General features: G+C 45.3%; 1 protein-coding gene across 5 annotated transcripts in view; it reads left to right on the plus strand.

Moving 5' to 3' along the window:
- Positions 1 to 13,645, plus strand: part of DIS3L2 (DIS3 like 3'-5' exoribonuclease 2) — a 358,658-nt gene that overhangs the window by 47,225 nt on the left and 297,788 nt on the right. For all 5 annotated transcript variants that reach the window (XM_020972180.2, XM_078154658.1, XM_020972186.2 and 2 more), the window contains one exon: positions 8,532 to 8,585. In XM_020972180.2, coding sequence (XP_020827839.1) covers positions 8,532 to 8,585 — 54 coding nt within the window. The remainder of the gene's footprint in view (positions 1 to 8,531; positions 8,586 to 13,645) is intronic.

The following is a 13,645-nucleotide window of genomic DNA, read 5'->3' on the forward strand; positions in this document are numbered from 1 at the left end:
AGACCTGGAATTGCTAGGCCACCTTCCCCTGTATTTCTTTTCATTAGTTCCTTTGATCTTCTGGACCTTCTGTTTTTCCAAATGAATCTTATTATTTTTTCTAACTCTATAAAATAATTTTTGGTAGTTTTATTGGTATGGCATTGAAGAAGTAAATTAGCTTAGGTAGGATTGTCATTTTAATTATATTAGCTCGGCCTACCTAGTGGTTCTATTTCTGTTCCTTCCATCAGCTCCCCTGGTTCTGAGGATTAGCACAGAATGTTGGAATGAGGGTTTTGGGCCATGGGCAAGAACATTCTGTGTTTCTTCTCTTTGGGATGTGGGCTCACAGGTAGGGCTAGCTTGCTGCTAGGGCAGTGCCTCTCATAGTTTGCCATAGGCTTTGGTGGCACTAATCGGAATGTTGTGAAGTCGCGTTGTGATTGTGGCCTTTGGCTGCCCAGAATCACTGAACATTTCTGACTCAGTTTCCTTATCTGTAGAATGAAAGTTTGGACTGCATGGCATTTAAGGTCCTTTCTAGCTATAAGCTGGAAGTCTACTTAGGGATGGAGCTAGAAGGGCCACCTCTACGATCTCTCCTACTTAGGTGTTCTAGTTGAGCACAGACTCAGGACAAGGTGCGACAGAGGTTTTAAAAAGAACTTCTCTTCTTCTAAGGCCTTCCCTTATCCTATTCCTTTGCCTTCTTACTTCTGTGTAAGTTAAGAAGACTTTTATACCCCTCTAGATGTACATGTTATTCCCCCCCCCTTTTTTTTTGGCTAGGCAGTGGGGTTAAGTGACTTGCCCAGGGTCACACAGCTAGTAAGGATTACGTGTCTGAGGCCGGATTTGAACTCAGGTCCTCCTGAATCCAGGGCCAGTGCTCTATCCACTGCGCCACCTAGCTGCCCCCATGTTATTCCCTTTTTAACCCAGTTCTGATGGGAATAAGGTTCTAGCACAGCCACCCCCCCACTCCCTCCTGCTGCCCACTGCAACAGCTCTCCCACCTATGCCTTGTTGGTGATGATTGCTCCATTTTACCTCTCCCCGCCTCATTTCGTTTCTTAGAATTATATTCAGCTCGACCACCGAGTCTCCTGTCTGTGTGTGTGTGCTCCTTGAAACTGCCCTAATAATGATAACATTCCTAAGAGGCACAGACAACATTTTCCCATACAAGAAGTAAGCCGTCTGGCTTTGTTAAATCTCGTATAATTGGTCTTTCATGTTTACTTTCTCATGGTTTTTTTTTGTTGTTTTATTTTTGTAGGTTCAGTTTTCTGTTCAGTTCTGATCTCTTTCTCAAGATTACCTGAAAGTCCTTTATTTGATCAAATATCTGTTTTTTCCTTGCAGATCACACTGATCTTTGCTGGGCAAGTTATTCTTGGTTGCAAAACCGGCTCCTTTGCTTCTAAGACTATCATGTTTCATGCTCTCCAGTCTTTTAATGTAGAAGCTGGTGAATCTTGTGTTATCCTGACTGTAGCTCCGCAGTATTTAAGTTGTTTTTAGGTGCTTGTACTATTTTCTCTTTGACCTCAGAGCTTTGAAACTTAGCTGTGATGTTCCTATGATTTTTCATTGTGGGATCTCTTTTAGGTGGTGATTGGTGAGTTTTTTCAATTTCTATTTTGCCCTTGAATTTTAAAATTTCAGGGCATTTTCCTTAATAATTTCTTGAAGTATAGTATCTAGACTTTTTTTTTTTAATCATAGCTTTCAGGTATAATTCTTACAATGTCTCTCCTTGATCTTTTTTCCAGATCAGTTGTTTTCATAATGAGATATTTCACATTTTCTTCTATTTTCTCATTCTTTTAATTTTGTTTTATTATTTCTTGGTGTCTTGTGAAGTCATTAGCTTCCCCTTACCCAATTCTAATTTTTAAGGAGTATTTTCTTTCCTAAGTTTTTGGATCCCTTTTTCTAATTGGTTGACTTTATTTTTAAAATTTTCTTGATTTCTTGCTTTACTCTTTTTTCCCCCCTAATTTTTCTTTAACCTCTGATTTTCAAAGTCCTTTTAAAGCTCTTCTAAGAACTCTTTTCGGCTTGTGACCATTTTACATTTTTTGTTGAAGCTTTAGAAGTAGCTGTTTTGACTTCACTCTCTTCTTCTGAGTTTGAACCCAGATCTTCTCTATCGCCATAGCAGCTATCTATGGTTGTTATTTCTCTTTCTTTCTTTTTTTATTTCTCTTTTGCTTACTCATTTTTTTAGTGGCTTATTTCTTGGCTCTTACCTTTATGTTAGAGTTGGACTCTAGTCTGGAGATGTGGGGGATGATGTCTCAGGCCTCAGTTGTTTTTGAGCTGTAGTTTTCTGAGCTCTATCTGGGGGCCTGACCTTAGGTACTCCTCTCTGCCCCTGAGCCATGACCAGGGTCCCCAGCAGTGCTGTTACTGAAAACTATCTTATTCCCTGGGGTCCCTCCAGAAGCTGCAAGCTTCAGCTCATCCCTGTGCCCTGGAAGTGAAAGCAGGGACTCTTCTCTTTGCGAGTACCCACAGCCAGCGGGGCCCTCACCCCTCTGTGATCGCACTCACCGGCGTGGACTTGCGCTTTCTTTCTCGCAGCCAGGGACGGTGTCTTGTTCGCCTTCCTGGGTGTTGGGATCTAGTGCCAGTAGAGGGCCCTGCATTCTCCCCCTGAGCAGCCACCTGACCCCACGCTGTTGGTGGGGGGAGAATTCCTGAAGCTCCAGCCCCCTACAGCACAGCTGCACCCCCCCCCCCCGCCGCTTATTGTTTGTTATTATTTCAGTCAGGCCAGATCAGCCCTCTGGGAGGTCAGATCGTTCTTAAAGGCCCCCCAAGGTCTTAGGCCAGACAGCTGATTCATCCTGACTTTTAATTATTTCTGCTGCTCTCAAGTTCACTTTGAGTTATTAATTTAAATTATTTGGGGGGGAATTTGGGAGAGCCAGGTAATTTCTCTCCTTATTCTGCCATCTTCCCAGAATCCTCTATATCTATGCATATTTCTTGCAAAGTTTTCCCCTACTTTTTTTGCTCTTGGTTAATTAGGGGCGAGGGTTTAAGTGCAGGGAAGGTGGGCAGTAGTGATGCCCCCAAATGGCTTCTTTTGGCACTTCAGAAAATGTACAGAAAAGAACACAAGTTCCTCAGAAGGGAGCCCAGACAAGCCAGATAATTGGGAAGCCAGATAATTGGGAAGGAATGCGTAGAATTGTGTCTTAAAAAACAAGCAGTAAGATTCATAGTTCTCATAGAAGACTCTCTTTCTGTTCTTTTTTGCTCTTTTTTGATGTTTCACTTCAGAATAAAAAACAATTTATAAACATTGGAAAATTTTTAAAAAAAGAAGGAAGGAAAGCCACTTGAGGGTGGGGTAGAGAGAAAGAATGGAAGATTCCTAAGCTAAAATTAAAGAGTAATGAAGGATAATGTTTATGAGGAAGACATGGCAAATGGTCTAGGAAGAAATTGATAGGGTTGTGTGGCGAGCTCTCTTAAAACTCTGAATTTAAAGACAGGTACAAAACAGGGAAACATTAGCACTTAAATGCTTTTAATTACTTCACTTTGGCTTATTTTTTAATGGCAGTGGGCTGCTAGTTGGACCCATTACATACACAGCTCTTCCTCTTCCCCCATTTGAAAGCAGCTCAGCTGCAGAGCCATCCAGTGCCATCGGTTACATTGGAGCGGCCGTGGTGAATAGGAGGAGAGAAGCCACAGGCTTGGCGATGGCCAGGTTGGCCCTTACCTGGGAAGAGCGGCGAATGTAGGAGGGACATCAGCCTGCGAGGATAGTGGCCAGAAGCCTCACACCCCAACAGAACTAAGATTTTTGGAAAAAAGAAGGTTATGGACCACAAACAAGATAGTTTCTGGAAGCTCTGCTTGTCATCCAGCCTTTGGTAGCTCTTATTTGAATATTAACTCCTTGGGTACAGGGATGCTTCCGAGTGCGGCTTGAGAGGAGCAGACGGCCGAGGCGTTCCGTGACATGGGAGACGTCTCCATCCCTCTTTCCTGGGGAGTGGTCAGCGTATTGGGGCCAGGACCAGAAGACATGCCCACTTTAGGGAAGCTTTTTTCTCAATGACAGAGATGGAGGAGCCTTTCCTGTTCTGGGGAGGCCTCCCTGACTCTGCTCTGAGGGATGTGCACCAGGCCCTGCCCTTTCCTTTCTACTGGAGTGGGTATTGCAGCTTAATGAGGGGACTCCACTGTCAGCTCTTCCAGCGTTGAGCCAGTTTCCTCACAAACTCTGGCCGTGGTGCTGATTATTTCTCTATGTGTATCATAAGCAACAAGGCCAAATTCTGAGATTAAATGGAATGAGTAATAAAGACCAGCGATTCATGATACTGGGTTTATTCAGGAAATTTCAGTTGGAGTTCAGGAAACACAGGGTGGTCAAGAAATTGGTGGCATCCTCACAGATTGGGTCCACATGAAAATCAGGCAAAGGGAGTGCTGCTGTATTTTAGAATGGAGCTTCTTCTTCATACAAGGATCAGCCTAGCACAGGTCGTGGCGTCCAAGCCAGACTCCTGAACCCCAGCCACGACTGAGGGTGATGAGGATTTGGGCTCTAACTGTTGCTATTGATTATTTTGGAGCAAACAGGGAATGTTTGATGTGGCTACTAAGAGACTGGAGATGGACAGAAGTTTGCCTGATTTTTTGGGGGGGAACAAATGGGAATTCTCTAAGCCATATATACTTGTGAATGTCATGTTTACCCCAAGGAAAATTCTGGAAAGAATTATTAAATGGGTATTTTGTAAGCACTTAAAAAGGAAATTATAGGAACTAGAAGCCATCAATGATTTGGCAAGAATAAGTCCACTTCCTTAGCTCCCACTGACTTCCTGCTTCCATTCCCACTGAAACTGCTCTTCTAAGGTTCCTGGTGGTCTCAGGCATTGCATCTGGAGGCCATTTCTCATCCCACTTCCTCTCTTCAGCATTTCACAATCGACCGCCTCAACAGAAAGTTCTTTCCTTTATTAGGGAGACCACTGTATCACAAGGGGTGCCCCTTAATTATTGGGTCATGTACTTCCCCCCACCTCTGATGCTGTGCACAGTGGTCAGTAGGAGGTGCCTATGTGATACTTTTAATGGGGTTGGGGATACTAGAAGGGGCCGTAGGGTATGTGTGAGGGATTGTAGAATCGTAGCTTATGAGTTCTGCTGCTGCACTCCTGCCTATAATCAGCTGGCCTAAAGCACTCCAAAATGACAGAGAAAGGAAGAGGAGCTGCTTCTGTGGCAAGGATGGGAGAGAGCTATGTCTCACTTTGTCACCTGTGCATCCTCGTGGGCCTGAGCTATGATGTCATTATGGACATGAGAGCCTGGATTCTCCTACCTGGAACCATTGGTTAGGAAATGATGTATCAGAAGGGCTGAGACAGCTCATTCTTTTATCTCTTTGGATCCATCTGCTTAAGAATTAGAAGGAAACTGACCTCTGGCTCAGTTTGGACCTTCAGCGAGATCTAGAAGAATGGTTTTAGTCGAGAAGGAAGAGAAAGTTACTTTCCCACAATTCTTCTGTATGTTCCCACCAAACTGAAAGATCCCAGTAGAGTTACTTGGATGGAGTCATACCAAGGAGAAAGGAAGGGGGCTTGCGTCTTGCAGCAGTCCATGCATACAAGAGGAATGTTTGGTAGGCAGACAACAGTAGGCCAAAGCCCAGGTAGAAGAAAAGTGTAGTTATCTAGGGAGAGATAATCAATCAGGGAGCAGAGGCTTCCTGGAGAGGCCTCGAGTCATTGGTATTAAAATGTGGTAACGGAATTTAAGAAATGTAAGACAAGTCTACAGAGTTGTGATCTATTCAGTTCACATTGTGTGTCTGCTGTGTGCCAGGTGCTGCTGGGCACTTGGGGCACAGAAACAGGGGGTGTGCAGGGCACTGGGCTAGCTTTCTCAGGTGCTGGAGTCACTAAGAGGTGCTTGGGAAAATGGTCATTTTGTACAGCGTCCTGCTGCGGAAGGGCCAGCCAGGGGCAGAGCTGGGAGAGCCAGGGGCTGGGCATGTGGGAGGCAGGGGTGGGTGAGTTCTGAGGAACAGTAGGAAGTGAAGGGGGAGGCCAGAGAATGGATGAGCGCTAGACCAGTGAGATGGCTGGGCCGCTCTGAGGCTGGGCAGAGGTCTTTGAAGGAGGAGGGGACTGTGCACTGAGAAATGTGATTGTTTCTGAGATCTAGGATAGCAGTGTGCAGCCTTAGGAACGAGGTCAGTCCAGTATTTGAAAGCGCTGACCAATTGGAGTTAACCCTAATGGGTGATGCTAGCCCTCAAGTGCAAAGAATCTGTAGTCTGCCCCAAATGCTCTCCTTTTGTAATAATAATATCACCTGGTGCATGGGGAGTCGACCAGGTGGTCAGGCAGACTTGGGTTCAGATTTTGCCTCTGACGCACTGGCTGTGTGACCCTGGACAAGTCGTCGGACCTCTTGGTATCCCAGGTAACGCTAAGACGATTAGTTACAAAGAAGATGCTGATCTGCATTGGTAGAAAGAGTTTTCTCATCCGGGTGCTCCCTATGACCCAGGAGAAAGTGTTTTCTAACAAATTGTGAGTGTGTGGGTTGGATTCCCACACTGGGGGTGGGGAAGAAGAAGCAACTGTGGGGAAAGAGCTTCCACCATTTATACACTGGAGGACAGCAATATACACACTCATGTGGAGAGAACTCACACTATCCTTTGCCATCATCAGAGGACACAAAGGGACAGAGCAGGGACATGAGAGAGGAAGCAGCTTCTGCGGGCTCCCACAGTGAGCCAGGAGTCAGAGGGCCCTGACTCCGAGGTGGACTCCATTCTTGGCAGTCCTGAAGCGTCACTTCTCAGGTGGCTTTTCTTTTAAAAAAGAAAAAGGAAAAAAAAATCCCAAAACATTAGGAATATCTATTCATTTTCAGAATTATTCTTTGAATATATGAAGTGTAATCTGCGTACATCTATAAGTTTTAAGTGTGCACAGATGGAATAAATTCCTAGTAATTCACTGGAAAAACCGTAGACTTAACAAGGTTCTAACCCTTCAGAACATGAAGCATTTATTACAGCAACTGTTAGTCACTATTTGAAGTTTGATTTTTATTAGTTTAAAATGAGTGTTTCAGTGGCCCTCCTTGGAAGGAAATTCTAAGAATACTTGGGAAATCAACACATTGACCCTTTCTAGGTCACCCTGTAATCTGCCAAAAGAGGGGAATAAGGCACAGTAGCGTGGGTACAATCCAAAGTCAAGTTTCAGAATGTTACCTCCAGTGGAGAGCTGAGCGAGCTCTTTGGTCAGCCAGTGACCTTTCCACTTGTGTCAGGCACAGTACAGGTGCTGTTGGAGGTGTGAGTGATGTCACCCACTCTCGCAGGAAAACTCATAATTCAAACTTGGCAGATCAGTGAAGGAGAAAATGATTTTAACCCATATTTTATGTCTACACCTGTTTTGCTAATTACATTGTGTCTGTCAACATTTGGGAAAACATTTGAAACACTCTCTTAAGGCACCTTTTGATTCTGGCTTGTTAGAAAGTAATTGACACCATCTGAAAATTCCGCGGGAGTGCTGTCTCCACAGCCAGAGCCTACAAAGGGGAACAGCTTCCTGCCTGAGCTCTTACAAACACTCTCCCCCCCCATCCATCCCTATGTGCACCCCCATATGTAAATAGAATCAGCCCCTATATAGTGTTTGGATAACATAAAGCTGGATGCAGCCTGGGTGGTGGAGCCAGCACTCCGATTTGCATTCACAGTTGGTTGTGGGCCTTTGAATGGCTGAGTCTATAAACTGGCTGCTCTTTTGTGTTGCCTAAGCAGCTAGGTGGTATAATGGGTAGAGCCTGGGACCTGAGATCAGGAAGACCTGAGTTCAGATTTGGACCCTGTGTAAGCTGAACAAGTCACCTGCTTTCAGTCTCAATTTCCTCATCTGTAAAATGGAATAACAGTAGCACCTCATTTATAGGGTTTTTGTGAGGGTTGGACGAGATAACATGTCTAGCACTTTGCTGACCTTAAAGTGCCATCAGATGTTAACCACCATCATCGTCGCCATTATTACTCTGAAGGAGGACTTACCTTACCGCTTACGGCATCTTGCTTTAATTCAAGCTGTGGTATATAGGAAAATGTCAGAAATTGGTGATTATGGGCAGTGTTTTGGAATTGGGGTGTGTAATGGCTTAGTTTCATTGTCCACTGAGGATGTATCAGGCTCTTGGTTGTGATGGCAAAGCAGTTTGAAATGGGTAAAATAGCATCTAAAATCCAGGCAACGGAAACGGTAAGTATTCTTCCCTAAAGTTGTTTCATCTTTGTGGACACCCCTTGCACTCTGCCACAATTTTCCTTCACGCATAATATCAGTTTGCCAGGCCTAAAATTGTATTAGGATTGAGATGTTAGCATAATCCTAAGATTGAAAAATATAGTAATAAATCTGGTGTCCTGGTTTCAACAACAAATTTCTGCAGTAAAATGGCTCTCATCCATTGAACTTGTTTCTCAGGCAAATGTGTTTTTTTTTTTTAAGGGTGTGTTGAGGATAAATCCAAAGAAGTACCATGAGGCTTTCATTCCTTCTCCGGTAAGTTAAATAACTTAATCCACGTTGTCACACTTAAATTGTTAGATATACACTGATTTTGGTTAATTACATGTGAATTCACAAAAGCCAATTTTGTGTTAGAAATGAAAAAGAAATGAGCTAAGTCAAGTTGAGGACGGGCATGGGCTCTCTAATACGCTCTGTGTCCGTTTTACCAGGCTGTGAGGGCCCACTTGCAGTGGAAGTCGGGACGCTTGCTTGCTGGCCTGCAGAAAGCAGCTGAGCCCAGGTGGAGGCCCACCAGTTAGTGTAATTGGACTCCCTTGGTTTACAGCTGAAAGGATTTATGGTTTTTTCCAGTGGGTTAAGTTAATTTCTCCTAAACAAATATGCTGTCTACTTTTGATGGCCTCTATGATCTAATCTGTAAAGTTTGTCCAAAAATAACGTGTGGCACCTTTTTTAAAAAAAACAAAACAAAACAAAATTGGTCCAAGTTCCCCTTTTCTGCAGTTGGAAGAATTTCCCGGGTGTCTCTGCTTTGGATCACTGTGCTCCTTCCTTACGTCAGTGACTCATGAACAGAGAAGGGCCTTTGCCATGTCAGGGGCCTGTGTTGGTCACGGTGAGCTGCATCTGGGAGAGCCGGCAGCGTTGCTTTGGATATGACTTAGTGGTAGACGTGGAAGAAGATGAGGGAGGCATGTTCCCAAGCCTTCACTTCCGGGAACCCTAGCTCCCTCAACTCTGATTTGAGGAGAGGGGACTGGATGATGTCTGAAGGTTTCTACCAGTTAGGAAAATGCTGATTTTATTAACATTCCCTGTTTATACCTTTATACCTTTTCTCTTTGGAATAAATAACAAAGGGTAACACTTAGGATTTGAATTTGTTAATTATGCTAAAGTAAGTTTAAACTTCAAACAAGATATATCAGCTGACTGTTACCTTTAAATTCTGTCTAGTGCTCAATGCATATTATTATTATTACTCTTTTAAAAAAAACTAAGTCATCTTATTGAGAACTATTTAGCCCATTGCCTCCTTTGCCTTCCAGAAGGTGGGACCTAGTAACGACATCAGCATAATAACTATCTTAAGAGAGAGAGGGAGAGACGCACAGCTTCTGGGAATAAGGAGGTGATCTCGTTGTCTTCTGCCCTGATCACCGTACCATATTGGACTAGTGGTTCCGTTTTGTTTAAGTTCTGTTTAGGAAAGACAGAAGCTAGAGAACTTTCTGAGGACGGCAGTGAGGAAGGTCACGTGTCTCCAGGTAATGGTGTGTTAGGATCCATGGAAGGAATTAGGCATGCTTTCCTTAGACAAGCGATGGCCTGGGCTTGGGAGGGTCCAGGTAGGGTCTGACGGCTCCCACTTCATGTGTTGGAAAGCTTTCAGATAGAGGAGGTGTCACACTTGTTCTTTGGGGCCACAGAGTAAAGCAAGGAGCCATGGTGGGGAGCTCATAGACAGGTCAGTATAGGCTGGAGGTCAGGAAGAACTTCCTGACGTTGAGAGAGCTCCTTTGGCATGATAGCTGCCTGTGGAGGTGGGAGTAGTCCGGTAGAGGCTGGATGCCCAGCCAGCTGTCAGGATTACGGAGGGGGGGGGGGGTGGGGTTCCTTTTCTAGGTTGGTTGGAGAAGTTGGCCAATGACTAGATGACCCTTCTAACTCTAAAATTCTTTGGTTTTGGTGGCCGTGGCTCAAGAGTCAGAGAATTTATGAGTTCAGAGGATCCTGGCTAACGGAAGCCCCAGCGGTCATCTCAGGCAGCCCATACAAGAATCCCCTCCACAGATTTGTCTTTGTCCTAATCTGTGATTTCATTGTTGTGGGCTGCTTCTAGTGTGGATGCTTCTTCCCCTAATGTAGATTGGAAACTCATCAGGAAGTGACAGTCTTAGAGGATTGCCTCGGGCACAGATGAGTGAAGGGGTTTGTTCGTGTTCATGCAGTCAGGACTTGAGCTTATGTCTTACTGACTCCATGGACAGCTCTCTACCCACTATACTGTCCTGCCTCTCCAGTACCATATACCTTCTCCAGGATTTGTGACAGATGGTCATTCCGACTGCAGTGATGGTCTGTCTCCCATGAGAGCCTGTTGCACTTGGGGACATCACTCATGCTTCAGAATTATTTCTTTATATTTAGCTGAAATCTGCCTCTGTGCCTTGAGCCCTTTGTTCTTACCCTCCAGGGTCAGACAGAACTGATTTAAGATCTCTAGCTCAGGAGTTCTTCACCTTTTTTTCTTTTTCTTTTCTTTTCTTTCTTTTTTGTGGTCACAGGCCCCTCTGGCATCAGTTTAGGGGAGCCTGTAAACCATCCTCTCAGAATAATGTTTTTAGATGCATAAAATAAAATGTAGAGGATTACCAAGGAAACCAAACATTAGGGAAGATAAAGATGTCATTTGTTTCACATCTAAGTTTATGAACTCCTTGAGATCTCTGCAGCAAGCCCTTGGAGGTCTGTGGACCCCTTGCTGTCGGTAAAGACGGTGATCATCTTCTCCATGCTAAGCATCTGTCCTTCTGACACAGCATCGCCTGGCCCTAATAGTATGTATTCTTTAACCTTTTTACCATCTTGGTCTTTGTCTTCTGAACATGCCTCTGCTTGTCGCTGTCCTCCCTTATGTGTGGGGCCTAGCTTTTTGTGGCAGCAAAGAACTGGAGACAAAACGGGGAAATCGAGAGATTTCCCAGCTCTCTGTGGTACATTAATGTAATAGACTATTCCCATGCAGTAAGAAATGACCGACATGAATCACAGGTGATATTTAAGAACTAAAGCACAGTGAAATAAGTGAAACCAGAAGGACAGCGTGCACAGGAAGTGAAACGACGTAAAAGACAATGTTGGTGACACTCCAGGGTCTATCAGGGTTTGAAAACATCTAGGGCTAGAACACTGAACAAAATTCCATAAGATGAAATTAATAACAGGAAGTATAAAGTTGTACACTTGGTTTAACAAAATCAACTTTGCTAGTAGAAGATGGGGAAGGCGTATCTGGATAAGCCATTCATCTGAATGTGATCTGGGCATCTTGGCGGATTGCTTAGCACAGTGTGAATTACCTGATGTTATGGTGGGCCAAAAAGTCGGGTGATGGTCACACAGCCCCCAGAAATAAGGATGTGATGACCGTACCTGTCCTCTGGACTGCCCTGTCCATGCGGGGTGCCGCGTGGGGGATGACCATTGATAAGCTGGAGAGCGTCCGCTGGAGAGCGTCCACAGGAGAAGCTCTCGGGATAGGGAAGGGCCTCATGCCCCTGCTCCGTGAGGCTTTGGGGAAGGAATAAGCAGTGATTTTTGAGGAGAGACAGCGAACTTGGTCGTAGTCTTTACTTTGTGAAGGAGTTTCCTTTAGGTATTCATTCTTCAGAAGTACAGAGGGCTGACGCGGGGTGGTGAAGCATGTGGAGTGCCACCTGTTGTGTTTGTTGTGATGTGTCCCCCCAGCCCTTCCAGGGATAGGGGGGAGTAGATGGCCACTGAATTTCTTTCTGTCTCTGATATTGTAAAAAGAATTCAGTTCAGATCTATTGAACAAATGTTTTAGCACATCTTCTGGGTGTGTGACACTTTAGTGGACACTACAGAGCTGTTAGAAATGAATCGGATAAAGTCTCTGCCTTCTCAGTGCTTGTATTTTTCTGGGGGTGTGGGGTATGTGGGTTTTCATGGAAGACTGGTGCCTCGGGTGTGAGGGCTGCTTTCCACCTCTGGTGTCCACCTGTCACCTGTGGCTCCAGGAAGCTGCGGCGTGCACAGCAGCCATCACGTCTCTGCAATGGGCCAAACCAGGTTGAGGATAACCAGCAGGCCTCAGGCCATTTGGTGAGTTAGGGGGTTGTGTGCACCGAACATGTGAAGACTTCCTCTGGCAGAATGGGCAGTCCCAGGGCGGTGGGGTTGCAGGGCAGGGTGTTGCTCTCTTAGACATCGCTGGCAAGATTCTCGAGTTCTCCTTTATAGACTGCTTCTTCACCTGGAAGATGGTCATCTACCTGAGAGCCGTGTGGCCCTTCACAAAGGTCTAGGGAGCAGCTGATATGATGCTTGTTGCCTGACAACTCTAGGAGAAATGCCGGGAGCAGAGCAGAAGTCTGCTGAACAAGGCCTTTGATACTGTCAGTTGTGAGGGCTTGTGGAAGATCATGGCAAAGTTTGCTTGTGTGGAGAAGTTCATCAGTGCTGTATGGCAGTTCCATGACGGCATGCTTGGGTGGGTTCTGGATAACGGGTGACGCTCTTGAGCTTTCCCAGTCACTAGTGGGGTGAAGCAAGTCTCTGTGCTTGCTCCCATGCTTTTTTTTGGTGAGGCAGGTGAGGTTAAGTGAGGTGCCCAGGGTCACACAGCTATTAAGCGCCGAGTGTCTGAGGCTGGATTTGATCCAGGTCCTCCTGACACCAGAACTGGAGCTCTACCCACTGCGCCACCTAACTGCCCCCTCCCACGCTTTTTAACATCATATTTTCAGTGATGTTGTCAGACATCTTCAACGAAGACAAAAACAGTATCTGGGTCAGCTGCTGCACTGATGGTGAATGATTTAACTTGAAAAGGCTACAAGCCAAGACTGAAGTACAGGGAGAGTTGGTGTGTGACTGTTTGTTTTTCAGATCATTGTGCACTCAGTACAGCCTTTGAGGCGGAGAGGCAACAGAATATAGCTCAATTCTCTGCCATTTGTGCTAATTTTGGCCTAACAGCGCCATGAAAACAGAGGTCCTCTATCAGCCAGCACCGCATTATCTGTCAATGTAAACGTTGGAGAAATTTTGAATCTTACGGATAAATTCACTTACCTTGGCAGTGTGCTTTCCAGGATGTCCACTCAGAGGATGAGGTTGACACAGGCATTGCCAGAGCTAGCTCAGTGTTTGGGAGGCTCTGAAGAAAGTGTGGGAGAGAAGAGGGATTAGTCTGCCCACTGGACTGAAGCTCTACAGAGCTGTTGTGCCGACCTCAGTGTTCTTTCCCTGAGAAGCCTGGACAGTCTGCCAGCGCCGTGCCAGGAAACGGGTTTGCTTCCACTCGAATTGTCTTAGGAAGATTCTGAAGATCCCCTGGCAAG

Source organism: Phascolarctos cinereus, unplaced genomic scaffold (genome assembly GCF_003287225.1).
Source record: "Phascolarctos cinereus isolate Bilbo 61053 unplaced genomic scaffold, phaCin_HiC Scaffold_5;HRSCAF=322, whole genome shotgun sequence".
NCBI classification, from domain to species: Eukaryota; Metazoa; Chordata; class Mammalia; order Diprotodontia; family Phascolarctidae; genus Phascolarctos; species Phascolarctos cinereus.